Below are 17,161 nucleotides of genomic sequence, written 5' to 3'. Positions count from 1 at the left end.
CAGCTGGCTGACAGCCCATCAATGCAATAAGGGAGAAGCAACGGTGCTTTGTTTTCTTTATTATCTATTGCTAGAGGCTCTGTAGGGAATCAGTGGAACTACCACACAGATTGTTGGGAAATTCCCCAAGAACCTTCCAGGACTATCAGGTGCCTGGGCAGACCTTCTAATGGATCCCACCCTGCAGTAGTGTGTGGTGCCAGTTAACCTTAGCTGGCCACTGCAATGGGTTAGGTGTAATGTCCTCCATATTTATATCATCACATAAGTGTTCCATGGTGAATACAAACTCTGATGTATAACTATCTGCATGTGTCAGGCCAGAGATTAATTGAGATAAGTTTATGGTTCCTATGGAGGTCATGAAATCCAAAACTTTCCAAGACTGGCCCCCCAAGACATGGAGGCACCCAACACCAAAAGACTCCAACACCAGCCCAGAGATGGATCCAGCAGCCATGAAAGGCAAGCTAGCACCATGAATTGGAACTGGAGACAAAGTAGGAACTAGTAAATGCAATAAAGAACTGGAGGGATGTTTCATATAATTCTGTTCCAATTAGTTTTTTGCCACAACACTTACCAACTGAAGTTTCCAAACCATCTTCAAGGGTATTGCAGTAATCTCAAGAAATTACCAGGGCATAGTTGACCATTGCAAGAAATAGTCTTTCAGTGGTCTGTCACTGGCATACCTGCCTAAGATAGTGAAAGGTACTTCATGACACAGAGGCCACTTGTGCTTCCAGTGCCACAGATGAATTCAGAAACACACCCAAGACCTTAATCCTTGGAGCGGGGAGTGCAACTCCATCTAGGACATATTGAAACCAATTATTCTGGGCACAGAAACCGCCCACTAACAGCATCTTTGTCTCATTTGAATGGAGATTCAATTTGTTGGCCCTCATACGGTTCACCACTCCAGCCAGGCACTGATTCAGTGATTTCACTGTCATACTTGGATTCAGTCAAAAGGAGAGATGGTATCTGAAGGAATGTTACTACCAGTTCCCTAAGATCATCTTCAGAGGACTTCTTCCAGATACCAGCCAGGCTGAAGCATGGCAGGTAGCCAGTGAAGTAGTCCTTTTCATTCACTTTAAATTGTCTTCCCCACTGAGGTATGCCTGGTGCAATCTTTATTGTGGGAGGTTGATGAGAATCTTTTCTGTAAGCCCCGATCAAATTACAATCTGTCAGGTTAACTCAAAACACTATTTCCCAGCTATTTCAAACTCTTGTTTCACAAACCAAGAAGCCTTATTTTAGCGATGTGTGCAAAAGGATAGGATAGGAAGTATATGGGTGTTCATAAAATTTTGGATTCTACAAGCCTTGGTTTGTTGAACCAAGACTAAGGCAGCTGAACCACATCCACAAAACTCCATTACAGTCTTACACAAGGAAACAAATTATGTAACCCAGTCCTGCAACTTATCACCAATCAAGGCAGTGGAGGCAACCTGGCAAACATTTTGCTTAGTGTGATTATGCAAAAAAACAAAACTGTTTTGTTCTTCAGAATTAATTCTAGTGCATAATTATTAAAAGGCAGATGATGAGAATAAAATATTACAAACATCACTTTCATACCCAGAATTTAATGATTCTTTGACATACATTGTTTTGTGAAATGTTGTCCATCTAGCAACTGTAGGTATTTTTCCCCATTTTAAATCTCTGAGTCACTTTGTAAATATTTAAACAGAAATAACTGCTTACCACTTAATCCAATATAGCCAGCTCATTTGCTTTGGAAGTTAGCATTGCTTCTACTGTCTTGATGGCTATGCTATTCTGCTGTCTTTTCTCTAAAGGGAAAAGCTCCTAAAAACTAGATTTAAAAAAAAATCAGAAAAACGAAAGAAAACCAAGAGCGAATGTATTATTCATAAATTCCTTGTTCAGAATCTTCTTATGCTGGTTATCATATATGGCAGAACATCAAGTATACCTTGGTGATAGTAGACACAATCCAGACTCATGGTAGTGTCCTCTTTTGCCCTTATGTCAGTGTAACTTTCATAAAATATTTAACCCTGTGTAAAGAGCACTCTAATTTATTTTGGGCACATCCCAAACCATTCAGATAAACCAAGCTGTCTTATAATTTCGGGTTAGAAGTACTGAAAAATACCTTCAGCCAACTTTACATAATAGTGACCATTACATCTTACTCCATTACTTCAGGCTCCCAAATATATTTTACTGGGTTGCTTTAAAGATAAGTTATCCTCAGCACCACATACCTATCATTTTGTAGCTTGACTCTCAGCCTGTTTTGGTTTCTAGGTTGCAAGAGGGATTGAAGGGGGTTCTGCAAGACCAGGAAGGGCCGGGTGGCCTTAATAGCTTAATTAACCATATTAGCAGATCAGTTACTGCATTGAGAAAATATTAACCAGAAGCTTTTTAGAGTTTCTATTCCTGAATTTCTGATTTAGTCCTAAAGGTTGTTTGAAGCAGTTGGGAAGAAGCTGTGACACCATGCAAATTCAAGATAAAGCCTGAATGCCACATATGCATGGAGTGTACCTTGCCAGGTCAGCTTCTATTTTCATGGCGCTGAAGACCTGCTTCCCACATTCCTTTGTTGACCTAGAGGATTTACAGGGCCGGCCAACTCAACAGTTTATCCTCCTAGAAATACTTTATCCTTTCTTAGCTGTTGTATCCCACCTTTCTGTTTATACAACATTCATGGTGGCTTATAGCAATGTAAAATTTATTTATTTATTTTCTAATCCCACCTTTATTATTTTTATAAATAACTCAAGGTGGCGAACTTACCTAATACTCCTTCCTCCTCCTAATTTTCCCACAACAACAACACTGTGAGGTGGGCTGGGCTGAGAGAGAGGGACTGGCCCAAAGTCACCCAGCTGGCTTTCAGGCCTAAGGCGGGACTAGAACTCTCTGTCTCCTGGTTTCTAGCCCATTGCCTTAACCGCTAGACCAAACTGGCTCTCACAGACATTATAAAACATAAGAATAAAAACAATACTATTAAAACCAAGGCAAAACCTATTTTTTTTCAAGCAAAAATCAATGGCTTTGGGAAAGCGGTGGGTTCTTGCTATTTCCCTAAATAATGGGAGAGTGGGAGCCAAATGCATCTCCGTTGGGACTACATTCTATAGTTTGGAAGCCATGCAGGAGAAGCTTCCTGCTAATTTCAGGTTGTTCTGTCATCTAGTCCATTATTGAGATTAATGACTGCTTTTTTGGAATCAAAGAAAAGAGAGCTGATTACTTTTTTGGAATCAAAGAAAAGAGAGCTGAGAGTCATCAGCATACTAACTTGATGATTAGTTGAACTGTGTGTTGGATGAGATGATCTCTGAGCTTCCTTTTAACTCTGTCATTCTAACTATCACAGTTGCACTCCCTTCATCTACTTTCTAGCATAGGTCATCCACCAGGTGCCATATCGCAGATGAAACCCCAGATGTAATGGATCCAGATAATGAGTTTCATCCTGATGTTTCCAGAACTGCAAGGCCACACTTTCTTGATCAACTTACCCAGAAATGGAAGATTGGAAACTGGCCTATAATTACAAAGATAAGCACTTTTTCATTAAATATTGTATGTTTTAATGTTCATTTAAGGAGCATTAATCACCTCCTGTAGCCATGCAGCCAGTCCCAACCAAACAAGTGGCCTTCCCTTCTCCATGTGTCTTGTTCTCAACCTCAAGACATAAGAGCTGTAAAGACTCAAATAGATTATCTTCCTACGACCTGCTCCAATACTAGAAACTGCTCACAGTTTGGGCATATCATTCATACTGAATGGGGGTGTGTATATGAGTGTACGTAGTCTCTTACCTCAAATATTGTAAGAGACAGATATAAAAAGAAAAACAGCTATTATGTGGACCAATGACTTTATTGATGCTGACATGGTTTTGAGATCTGCATTCCAGGAGAAGTAAGAACAAGAAGCCTGAGAACCTGCCCCATCTTTCCTGTATCAAGGGTCAGGCAAATTCCCAGAAACTGCAGTAATCAGACCTGCCACAGTCTGTAACTGCACTTCATTCAAACTTTCTCATACCAATGTATCTGTTTTTCTAGGTAAAAGATGTAGAAGAGAGATCTCCTCTTTTACAAGCCTTGAGCATTTGTGGAATCCTGTTGAGCTGTACAAGATGAGGCAAGGTGGCTAAGAGCCCTTGCTATGATGGAAAGGTGGTGGTTCATTGTCTTCAACTCTGCCAGGATGTCTCCTAGGGTGGCAGGCACCTGTTCAGAATGGGGAGGAATGTCCTGAAATGGGGGTGGTGAACAAACTGACTCTGGAGGCTGCTGCTTGATGAAGCCAGCACGAACATTTTCCCCTTCACTGAGTACTGGTAAATAAGTGCTTCCATACCTCTTTGTGTGCTCAGGTGGGCCAGTTCCAAGGGATGTTTGTTCTTCTTCCTTCCCTCTCTTTGTGGTGGTCATCACTGAAGCAAGATATGGAAGCCAGTCAATAAGGTGTGGACCATGGCTAGGTGAACCAGCAATATTTGCAGGTGAGTAAATGTGAGGTTGTGTAGCTGAAGCAGAGGCAGTTGGTGTCACAGTGGAAGGAAGACCAGAATGTAGGGACGAAATGGAAGTAGAAGATGGGTTCAGTGAGCCAGAAACTGATACCTGTGATGTTTCAAGATTCAGGGCCATAGTGGAGGTGGGCTGTGGTGATGGAAATATGGAGACTTCACAACCATAGGGAGGAGATGGTGAAGGAGGAGCTGTGAGTGTTGCAGGATCTTCAGAAGATGATGGTGAAGCAGTGGCAGAGGGAGTATCTGGAGTGCAAGGTTCAGAGTCTGCAAAAAAAAAACCCAAGAACTTTGTAACTATCCCAGGAAAAACAACAACAATTGTGCACTGTCACTCAAATCACAATCAACCAAGGTAGAGTCTCAGCACAGACATTTGGATTCTAAAGTAGTATTCCTCTTGAGAGAAATCTTAGACCTGCAGAATGTGATATTGCCAGACTGAACAATTCCAGCTGCCCCTAGATTAAAATCAGATTCTCTTCACCCCTTCTCTTCTATGCCTAATCTCTTTTTTTTGAATGCTGTGGGAAAGCTTTGATACTAAAAAGAAAATTAAAATGCAATAGTAGTTCACCATGACACAAGTCGTCATGAAACAATTCCATTTCCCAAGAAGGATTATTATCTCATAATAAGTTTCTTCATAGTGGTGCTCCCTGGTGCAGGGGATATTTGTATTGTCACCATAAAATGGAAAGCACACTTTTTGTTGGCTTCTGGATGGGCCAAGAGGGAGAGAGACTAGAAAGTATAAAATGTGGCCTGAATCTGATTGACTGACTTTTCCCAGTTTTTTTAACCATGCTGAAAATGCAGGATATAAATTATATAAATATGCAACCATGTTTACACATGGTTTGAAATCTGGTGGTGTCCTACCATTTTCCTTCTCCAGATCCTCCGTCTAGGATCAGCACTGCCATAGATAGCTCTGGTCCAGAATATGAGGAAGATGAGCTAGCTTAACTGGTGCTAAAATCAGGCCAGTTCCATGTGGCTTCTCTAACCATTCCAGACATGGGGAATGAGGAGAAGTACTTTAGACAAACTAGTTCTATACAGACACGAACAGCCTAATAAAAGATGGGAATTAGAAAAGCAAACAAATAGCAGCAGTTGTGATGAAGGCTAATGATAACAAAACAAAACAAAACACTGCAGAATGAATCGTTTTAAAAAGCCATTTGCACTAAGAAAAATGTCCCTTGAGAAACGATAGGAATTGCAATTTGATCTCAAAAGTTTAAGTTGTGTGCTATTCTAAATTTAGCCTCTTGAGCTGCAGAGTTGGCCTGTGCTACTGCAGATACACACAGATACAGTGATCTTGTGCAGTTTTCAGATCCCTGTTCTGAATTCTGCTCCATGAACCACAGAAACACATATATGTGTTAATCCATCATTATTTTTTCTGGATTCTAACTGTCGATCTGTTGGGAGTAGAACTTTTGATCTATCCACTTTTATGGCATCATTAGTTTTTTTCTAGCCTGATAAGAAATCATCTACAGTCTTTTCATATCAGCAGCCTATCTAGTTCTAGCATAGAAGCCTTTGGAGAAAAGATTGTCATTGGATCTATTATGCATTGCCATATTGACTGAATATCTGAATAACAATTCAGATATTCAGTATTCCTTATATTGTTACAGCCTGGAAGGCACAGTATCAGAGGACACACTGAAGACCATCTACCTGATTGTCACCCAGAGAAATCCACCTTCTCCATTTGCCCTCTTGGGAAAGCGGTGTGATCAACTATGGATAGCTCTGAATAGTTTGCCCTGGAATTGAGAAGTGTGTTAAAAGGGCATCCCATTGCCTTCTGTGGTTGATGTGACCAGTGGCGACTGAGATTTTAAACTGACTTAAGGTGAGCCGATTCAACAAGCATTTCCTTCTGTCTGTTTGTTCCTTCCTTGCCTTCAGACTGAATATTAATCAGCAGACTGTCCTTGCCAATAGCAAATAGTAATCATCTAAGGCAATCACAATGAAGTGGTGGGAGCAATATCAGCAGTCTACCTTTCCCCCACCTCTCCTGTATGTCTATTATTTCTCTAAGTTTTATAGTCTTTATATCTGTCTTTGTGCAGAGTCAGAAGTTAAGTCTGGATCTGTTACTCTGCATTGGGCTTGGCTCAATTATACCTAAGTGAGTTGTGACTGTTAAGCAAGGAGGAATTCACACTGACATTTTGAACATCTGAATATGTGGAAGACAGTGATTTTGGAACATAGTTCCAAAAACATAGGAACATTTCTTGGGGCTAGTTGGTTGAAGTAAAACTCATAACTGAGGGGAGAGAGAGGTTGTCTAAGAAACCACACTGCAAGGGAACCTGAAGACTGAAGTAGGTGACTATGAGCAGGAAGCTAAGCTGGGTGGTAGCAGTCAAGCTTCAAGCAGGCAAGCAAAGACTGCATCAAAAAGGCTACATGCAGAGATCTCACCAACAGCAACTTCAACAAGCAGTCTTTGAAATATCTGAATGAACCTAAAAGCCAGAAGCAGCAGGAAGAGTTTGAGGCAAAGAAAGACTGCTGTGCAGCATCTGCTTCTGTTTGTCAGTGATTGGCTGCAGGGAAATTTAAGGAAATATGTTCTGGGGGTGGGGGGGGGGAAGACAATTGAGAACCTAGGAAGTTGGGAAAGACTCTTAATGTCATCCATAATTCAACAGAACTATATGTTTAAGAATTCTAAAAAGAAACACTTCATTTCCTCATGTAAATTATTTCCCTCAAAGACATCTTATTTTTGTTTATAATATAAAGTATTATAGCTACCCACTGAGTATTATAAGGTACAGTTCAAAGTTTTGGAGTGGCAACATAGATGCCACATTTTCACTCTGCAGTCCTAAGTTACCTACCCATAAGTAGGTTGACGCTGCCCCATCCATCAGCCTAGTGTTGGCTCTGCTCTTCGTTAAAAAAAAAAAGGAGAGATGGAAAATGAAGGAAGGAAGATGGGATTACTTATCTGAAGAAGTTTTGGTTGTATAGCTTTTCGGTCTCTTTTCATTTTTCCTTGAGGAGGGAGAGGCCTGCCTGCCTGCCTGCCTCTTCCTGCCTGCCTGCCTACCTCTTCCTGCCTGCCTGCCTGCCTGCCTGCCTGCCTTCCCTCCCTCCCATTTCTGGCCATCACATTTTTTCCAGTTACTCTCACCAGGAACAGCACAATGTCAGCATGACATTTTTCACGGTGGGTTCCCGAGAGAGAGTGGGGGTGATAGAGTTTATCCGGACAGCAATCAGGAAGCCAAACCACAGCACCATTTACGATACATAAACTAACACGGGAGAGAGCCATGGGGGAGAGAAATGGGACTCAGAAACAAAGCAAAACATCTAGCAAGCGTTCCTGAGAATTATTTTCCTGAGCTTTGTGCCAATTTTTTTGCTATCTGCCATTCTGTCTGGAGTTTTGGCAATTCCCAGTTCAATGCCAGGCAAAGGGGGCAAAGTATTTAGGGAGCCAACAGATGGCAGTTGAGACCACTCCATTTTGCCCAGCGATTCTGTTCCCCCCCTGTAAATCCTCCCTTGTGCATTACCAGTTCAAGGAAAATCTTGCTGATGTTCTTAGTGGTTTTGTACTTTTTCTGCTCTGTATAGTTTTACATTGTTCACTTCTGGTGCTTATGCTTCTAGCACACTCTGTACTGTTCTTGCCCTATTTCAGTTTTTGTTTTGTCTTATTTTTGTATGTACACTGGTCTTACACTGCAGCCATAAAGATTTGGTTTGACTTGCAGTCCGTGTATTCCAGAAAAGGTTTGTTTTTGGCATCCAGGGATACAGGTATCTCAAATTGCCTACAGATGAAACAATAGCCACAAGAATGCTGCTTGCTATAGAACGCCTGAGAATACCTACAACTGACTTCCTTCACCATAGTACAGCTTAGTTAGAGGTTATTCCTTCTAAATGAAGCTGGACAAGTCCATTGAAAACTCAGTGTTTTTCTGACTGTTGTTTTATAGTAAGGACGCTGCTACTAAGGACAAGATATACCTTTACAGTCCTGTCCGAATTACTCTAAAGCATATATCAGACCATCACAAAGCACTGCTGTATCATATTCGGGTTATATTTTCCCAGATGAATAGAGTAAAAAAATCAAGGTGAAGTAAGAGTTCACAACTATTGATTTGACTAAGCACGTGAAATGAGACTTAGAGGCTATTCCATATTCAGTGGATACTTGAATTCCCAGCATTATTGGGTGTATTTGGAGCAACAGTAAAAACCATGATTCAGACCTGAAAGAAAATGACTCATGGGAATGTCTCAGGGATGGTTTTTGTTAATCAGTTAAAAATTGGTCTATAAAGTGAGACATAAGAAAGATCCACAGAGCTGAGGTGAACCTTAAAAAGACAGCTGCGGGAGGTGGGGGGCAGGGAGAAGGAATGTATAAAACTTGGGTTTGGATGCCACGTCAAATTATTGGGGAAAAAATCCTAAGGGTCTAATTTTTTTTTTTTAAGACTATGGGGTGAGACTGTGATTGCTCATAAAGTCTAGGCTTGACTTTGCTCTTAGATTTGTGGGAAGTCTTTTACAGTTTCTGCCACTTGGACTTTTAGTCATATATCAGTCAACTAACTGGTTGATTAGTGGTTAATGCTATTCACATTATACTATGTAACTATGAACTGAGATCAAAATCAAAAACAGCAGGCACAGATATGTACCCAGAGTTTGCATATACTGTAACATTCAGACTGGTTGCTGGTACATATTTAAAAGTTACTTTGTAGTTATTAAAAATAGGCTAAGTAAAATTAAATGTATAATGTGTTTATGTGTGTCTGTGTGTGGGGAGATTACAATTCAAGATGTTTTATGAGGCACCCTACTAAGTCTGACTTTAAAATAAGACAAGTAGTTCCTTCTTTTTTATTGCTTTATTGATGTGTCTGAAGTGTGGCTGGAGAGAGTGATTCTGGCACCCTCAAGAGTGTCCAGTATGCCAGAAAGAAGATGACCAAAGGGTTACCTCTTTCACAGAAGAGGAAAACTGCCCAGTTCGCTGTAGGAAATGAGGCAACATTTGCCTTTAACAAGCCTTGAGAATCAGGAACTCAGCCAGCTGGGTACTCGGTGCAAGCCCAAGAGTGTTAGAGCCGAAGGTCAGAAAGAGTCGGGACGCCACTGGGAATGTGAGGAGAGACAGTCTGACGATGGGGAAGGACTGAGGTGAAACTTTCTGAAGTCCATAAATGAGCCAACAGATGAATGAGCTCATCATCTGGTTTAAAAGAAATAAGAATTGCCTCCTGAAGCAAATGGAATGATTTTTCCATATATCTACTGATGAATGAAATAAGATAAATTAAACGGAAAAAGAAAAGGAACATTTGTTTGAAGATACATGTATTTGTACCCATCATAATATTCCTAAGGAAAGTGCAGAAAGAGAATAAGCAGTAGTAAGCCAAAGAAACTAAAGGCATGAGATAAAATTAGCTAAATCTAGCTTATACCAACACCAGTTACTGTTCTTCTCTGTTCCTTTCTATCTTGGCTGATCTTCCTTGCTTCCACCACTTCCACAGACGTCTTAATACATTGCCTTTTTTTGTTTTTGTTTTAAGTTGTTCACTTCTCTTTTTTTCCTGGACCTCATCAATTTCATCTATCCAAGACTTTCTCAATCTTCCCCTTTCTGTGAACCCATTAATTTTCCCTAGATTTATTTGTTTTGTGATTCAATCTTCCTTCATATTCTCTGAATGACTATATTACCTCAACATACTTCTTTCAGACTGGTCACTCACTTTTGTATTAAATCCACATTCATTCAGTACCCGTTGATTCTTGACTTTGTCTCTTATTTTACTATGAACACTTCTTAAGTACTCTATTCCTATTATATTTAATTGGACATACCCAACTTTTACATCCATATAACAAAGTAGGCAGAAGAACACTCTTACATACAGTTGTTTTTGCTTCTTTCAGCAAACCACATACTACCCACTACTTTTTTTAAAACAAACATTTGCACATCTTAACATTTCTCCATCCATTTTCCAGTCTTTAGCAAACATTCTACCAAGGTACCCATATTTAGCTATGTGTTCTTTACTCTAGCTTTTATGTATAACTTACAGCTGTTCATTCCATTTCCCCTGTCAAGCACAGTTAGCCTTGTCTTTGATACATTCATCTTCAGATCCACATTCCTTGTTGCATTATACAATCTATCCAACATTAGATGCAAATATGACTTCTCAGCCAACAATATGGCATCAGCTGCATACAAATATACATGTACTGTACATTTGTGTCCCTGACCAGCATTTACTATTTACTGTCATGAAAAAATGCCTTTTATATTTATTGATGAACATATTAAACAACCAGGGGGATATAACACATCCACATATCTTTGACTTACTTCCTGCTCAATGCTGAAACATTTGCTAAGCACACTATTTATTTTATACTGCTCTTATTGCATTCAATAATCAACCTTCAACTCCATTTTCATGAAAAACATTTCATAATTCAAGCTTATTCACAGAAAGTAAACTTACGTTCTCACATTCATCTATTTTAAACCACCTTTATGATTTCCTTTTCATCAATATTCCTTGGACACTCACATTTATAGCATTTGTTTTAAATTTACTTTTCAACATAACTGTCCCATTCATTCTGTTGGAAGATTCTTCTACCTACTTTCTCAAACTTTTTTCATTTTTTTTAAACATCATTTTTGTACACCACTGAAATGCTTGAGCTTTTCTTCTTTTTTCTTTTAAGCTGGTCCCAGATCACTGCAGCAAAAAGTCCTTTGCAGTACTTATTCATTTGGATTATTTGGGAGCTAGGAGAAACCCTTCTACCTCAAGTGACAGCAAAAATGATGAAACAGGACACCTTTTGATTGATTTTTAAAAAGTCCAAAAGAAAAATGATAGCTCAGAGAAAGAAAATTCATAATTGAAAAGTTTCTGCTGGATATTAGCTAGCCAAATCTCGCAAAATACAAGGAAAGACTTTATATTTTAAAGCTGGTTGCTTTGAAAGCACATGTGTGCATTTTCATTATGTAAACAGCATGAAGTTTTTGAAAAAGTGTGCCTGTCGAGTTAGACCTGCTCAGAGGAAGGAACGTCACTGGCATTTGCTCTCCTAGCATGGAAAGTTGGGAGGGCATAGCAGCAAGGGCATTGTCCAAGAGAAACCTGTGGTGGCCAGCAGTCTGGACCGAATACCTGGCAAATCCCTACTGAAGTGTCCCAATCCAGAAAGAATTTTCTCAAGCTGGTTTGGAGTCCAGTCGACATCAGCATGGGACAGGAACAGCTCACAGTTCTAATGTGGAAGTGCCTTCAGGAGGGAGAGGAGTGAACCAGTGGGAAAAGGCAAGTATGTTTGATTTGATCTCAGGCCATTAACATCCATGGATGACAGGCTGAGACCCAAAGAATACAACAGACAGATGGTGTAATCCAAGGATATGTGATCGCTGAGGGGAGGAGTGGGCCCAAGTGGGCATTTTTCAAATCTGTCTCTCGCCAATAAGTGTATGCGAATTCGTAAACAGAGAAGGAGGGATGCTAGTGGATTTTATTCACTGCTTGTATGAATAAAACAAAAAGGGACTCACAAACTTTCTCTTGTGCTCACAAACAGGCAAGAAATCTCAAGGTGCCAACTTATAATGTAAAAGGATTTTGCTGACCCCTCCCACCCTAAACTGGATCAGTTTTGATGACTGAATTGATCAAAACCAAAAATCTACCGCCTCATCTATATATGCTTTGAAGTGGCTGGCAATAATAATGTAAGGTCAATATTATAAAACAGCAACAACAACATTATTGCTGGGACTCAGTTGCTGGGGAAGCCCAACAAAGAAATTGGGCATTTTAAACAATTGCCTAAAACATTCCAATAATAGGAACTGGTGTCCAGCTGAATTTGGTCCTTTTTTTGTTAGTTGAAAACTTGAGAGAAAAATGATAACATAACTTTCTACAAATTTACAGTAGGAAGAAGCCAATACATAAATCACCTCAGCACTAAAATAATGGTTGGCACCAGTCATGTTTAAACAGTCTCATTTCTTTCATGATTAGTTGCAATTCCCTCAACAGACATATTTTAAAATACTTTTATCTTTTTTCCAAACAAAGCATTTTACCTTTATATGTGCTGCTCTGAGCCACTGCAGTACAGCACAGAGTTTTGAAAGATATATTTTTCCAATAACAATAATGTAATCTGAGACAGGAAGTGCCCAAAAGATCTGCTAAAACAACATCTATTGAATTCTGGAAAGTTTCTGCATGTGTGATAGCATTGGATTGAATGTAGTTATTTCTTACTTTCTTTAGCTTAGTCCTGTGAGTCTATTTTATCTTCCAATATCCACTAAATTTTCCAAGCTGGGAAAATAGGTTCATTACTGGAATACATTTTTTGTGATAAGAGTCACTTTGCTCTTCTTACTAGAATTGGTTTAGTCTGTAAAACAGGATGAGAAACTTACAAAGACCTCACGTGGCCTCTGAAGCCCCCAGTAACGGCATTACTTATTGCCAAAAATAGAATAAAAAGCAGTGCTTTGTCAAATCCATCATTTTGATTTCCCAGAATGCTGAAAAGCACTGGTAGAACAACCAGATCTACAGTGCAAACATTGAGATGGCAACAAAGAACGAGAGTTTTCTGTCTTTGCTGCATGGAGAGGTTATCCAGATTTTGGCAAACTGGATCTGGTAGAACTAGCCTTGGAAGAAATCAAGATGCCATTGTCTAAACTCTTCTCTGAATTTAAGGACAGAAAATAAAGAAAGATGATACTGTTGATATCACTGCCTCATAGCCCAGGTAGGGGTGGGGCTGTTGATGAAACCAAGTGGGCTTGAAGATCCTGGAGAATACAGGGCCCCAGACTGTTGTCCAGAACTTGGGAACTAAGTACACAGAAATTAAAATTAGAAACAAAGTAGTGCCAATGGGACCTTTTTTCTAAGTGCAGTTCCTACAACAGCCCATTCTATTTGTATCTTGATTATAGCTGGGACTGATTGCTTAATTTTCCTCCCTCCACACATGCTGCTATTTTAGTATAAAACAGTTTTAAAAAGAGGTTATGGAAGCAACTTCTTCTTGATCAATACTTGATCAAATATCACAGTGAAATTACTTTTGCCATGCATCCCTATTTCTAGCCAAGGGAGTCCATTTCCTCTGGTGTGATGTGATGGAGGTAGAAGACTAAACTGACTCTGCACAAAGTGAAGCAGTTGCTCCTGGTTCTATAGAGAAATGAATTGTAAAGAGGTTGAGGAAGTGCTGCTGAATCAGTACATACTAGGCTTGGTATGGATGCTTAATTCAGGCCCAGAACAATAATAAGTAGGCGGGACAATAATGCCACAGGGGAGGCCTGCATCCTGCTCATAGGTGATTCTGTGCTGCAGTTCCCTGGGACTTGAGTAGGTGGGGATGGGTTTGACTTTAAAAATCAGTTAAGCCTATTTTGGATTCCGTACTACAGTCATAATGTATCTCCTACCTCCAAATGGCAAGTAAATCTTTCATTAAAAAAAAAAAGATGCTGTTGGGCACTGCTCTGGTTGGGTGAAGTGGAGTGGATTAGATGGTTGGCAAAACAAGTCTTGGGGCAGGGAGGGAGAGGGAGAGGGAGAGAAAGAGAGAGGCAGGATCCCACGGGCAGAGACAGTACACAGAGAAGAACAAGTTAGGGTCACCTCAGCCTTCTGACTGCTAAGGTTGTTGGTTGACAGTCCTAATTTATATCAAGACAAGAGTGTGGGGTGAGAGGAAGGAAATTACAACCCTTACATGACTATGACATTTGGTCACAACAAGGCCCACTGGAGTGTCCCACAAAACCACCAGAAGCAAAAGATACCTAAATGGCAAAGTAAGAGAGGAATTTCACTCTGCTACTGAAACAGTCTGAGGATTATGGTCGGCAGTAAGACTATCAGGTTTGGGCTTTGAAAATCTGGACGACCCCTGGATGACAGCATGAGCTATTCTCTCTGCTGTTCTCTAGTAGCACCAGGGTTTTGCAGATCTGGTAGTCCTGGGTTGTAGCAATACCACATCACAAAATGAATTCTTCTTTCTCTCCCTTAATCCTCTAGCTATGTGTCAGTAAGCCCCACTCCAGTGGGTGCAAGAGGAAGAACGAACTTTTATAATGCCTATAAAGAACTAGTAATTTGAAATACAATATATGGAAAGTTGTAAAAAAGTATGATGGGACACTTCCAGGATATCCCAAGGCTGCAGGTTAGGTGGAGAAGCTGAAAAAACCTCTTGGAAGGAAGTAATGGTAAACTGGTTTTGTCATGTGGCAAGAAAATAACCCCCTTATAGTGAAGAGGTTATGATATCGCAAAAACTTTTTTGTAGGAAAAAGATTTTATAATTTCGATCCTGTTCCTATTTAGATGTATATTTATCAATTATAAATGGTTTACAGTGCCCCTGAAGAAGGACTAATCCAGTCCAAGATGTGTTGAGCCATACAAATAAGAACTATTTCCAGTAACAATGGGTTCCCCTTCCCTCCATTTTTCTCCTCCTCCTCCTTTGTCCTCTGTTTGGACCTGCTACCTGCAGGATTTCTGCCATTTCTACCAAATGAACAAACTCTAGTTGGGTTGTGGCAATGATTGGAGAGAGTCAAAGCCAAACATAGGGTTGGGAAGCTTAGAGCTCCGCTAAGAGAGATCAGGAAGAGACCGAAGTTCATGAGCGTAGTATCTCCAAAGCAGACAGAGAGATGGATCTGCCTGCAGGCCTGACCACCACACTACAAAGCAAATAAGATGACCAAGTGCATAAAGCTCTTCTGGATGCTACTCAAGGACTCAGAAGAAGGAAAATAAGCTTGCTGGACCCTGATAACTCTTCAAAATAAACAGTCTGCACCGCATCCCTGTAGAGTAAGTATATATGTGGGAGTAGGTGTGTATACACACACATACATGCATGCTTGCACAGACACAGACACAGACACACACACACACACAGACACACACACACACACACACTTTCTTTTGTTGAGTAACTTTGTTGCTTTGCTTGCTACTTGCTCTTCTGCTGGCTCCAGTCCTAACCAGCAATTACCTGCAAAACACTAGGCAACAATTACTCCATCCCCCACCAGGCAACTGAGGATGGTCAAATGCCCAACGAGCTTCTTTACATTGATACGGAAAAAGCCAAGTGGCTCTGCTGAGTTTAGATTTAGCAGATGTATCTAATTCTGAAGGCTCCAATCTCCACTCCTGCAAGTTTGGCAAGCAAAGTTCTTGTAAACATTTTGCTGGGCAAAATTACCAACTAGCCAAAGAAGATTACAAGAACAAAGTTTTGCCAGGGCTTTGATAATTAAAAAAACAAAACAAAACAAAAACCAGAAGAGTCAAAGAGACAATCTCAGGAACATAGAAAGAAAAACGCTAATACAATTGAACTAAACAAGCAGCTTTACAAACATCTTCCTGCTTTTTTCGTAATTGAACCCATCTGTTTAACAGCTACTACTTTCCCCAGAATTCATAGGGTTTCTTCCTATATATCCCCGCTGGAAAGTAGACCTTGCACATTTCCAGTTTGCATCTTTAGGATCCACAGCTGCTATCAGTGAATGATCCTGTTAATTTGTTTTGAATGAGATTTCTATCTTGACTTTTGAATAATTTAATGAAATAACAGCACAATTCAGTTGGACTTGGAAACCAATACTCCTTATGCAATGTGAGACTAATATCTAGTTATTACTGAAAACTGGGAGATCCCTGGGTTTTTTTCACATACAATAGATTTGTTTAAAAGGTGATAAATTATCAAATAGATTAATATCTGGCCATTAATCTTGACAAAAGTATTATATCAAACATAACTTCCCCACCGCCCCAATAGCTTGGGTCAACAGTTTTGCTCAGCACTAGCTTACAAGGAAAATAAATAGGATCTTCTAAGTTTCAAAAACATGTTGCCTTAAATATCCTGGTTACTATTTTTGATGACAATGGCTCAAAAAGAGCCATTAAAATAAAATAAACAAAAACTTCAAAGAGAAAGAAACAGAGAATCTAGGGTTCTCTAAAACGAAATTAAACTTGGTCATCATGACACGTATTCTTCCCATGCTGGGGGAAACTTGTGATCTTCCCCAAAGCCACATCTTGAGTTAGATTTGCCTGTCAGCAAAGTAGCCTGAAAATAAGTCCAATATATTTATAAGGCAGCCAGAGTGAATTGGAGGCCCTAACCCTAGAAAATAGTTTTGGCTTTCTCTAGAAGTCATGGATACAGTTCCAGGTCTGATTTTTCTGACTTTACAAACACATGCTTTCTCTTACTGCTTTCCTTCAGGTGAGGTATGAAAAAATCTTCATGGTATACCAGGCGTCACAGAGGTACCCTTCATACCCAGTACCAACACAATCAGGCACGAGACTGAAATGACACCCTAGTTCTTTTGGCTTCCATTATTCAAATATGCAAGATGGTCTTCTGAAGGACAGCCCCCTGCTCCTGTGGCTGCAATTTCCAAACATGTTTCATTCAGGGCACTCAGAGCTGATA

General features: G+C 40.0%; 1 protein-coding gene across 5 annotated transcripts in view; it reads right to left on the bottom strand.

Moving 5' to 3' along the window:
* Positions 1-3,889: 3,889 nt before the first annotated feature.
* RUNX2 (RUNX family transcription factor 2) overlaps positions 3,890-17,161 on the bottom strand; it is a 165,135-nt gene continuing 151,863 nt past the window's right edge. For 4 of the 5 annotated variants that reach the window (XM_063317167.1, XM_063317173.1, XM_063317179.1 and 1 more), the window contains one exon: positions 3,890-4,822. In XM_063317167.1, coding sequence (XP_063173237.1) covers positions 4,113-4,822 — 710 coding nt within the window. In that variant the 3' untranslated portion in view covers positions 3,890-4,112. The remainder of the gene's footprint in view (positions 4,823-17,161) is intronic. The other variant, XR_010068831.1, reaches the window with a different exon arrangement.

Source organism: Candoia aspera, chromosome 1 (assembly GCF_035149785.1).
Source record: "Candoia aspera isolate rCanAsp1 chromosome 1, rCanAsp1.hap2, whole genome shotgun sequence".
NCBI lineage: Eukaryota > Metazoa > Chordata > Lepidosauria > Squamata > Boidae > Candoia > Candoia aspera.
The sequence above is the reverse complement of the archived record's forward strand: the minus strand, read 5'-3'. Positions and strand labels throughout refer to the sequence as shown.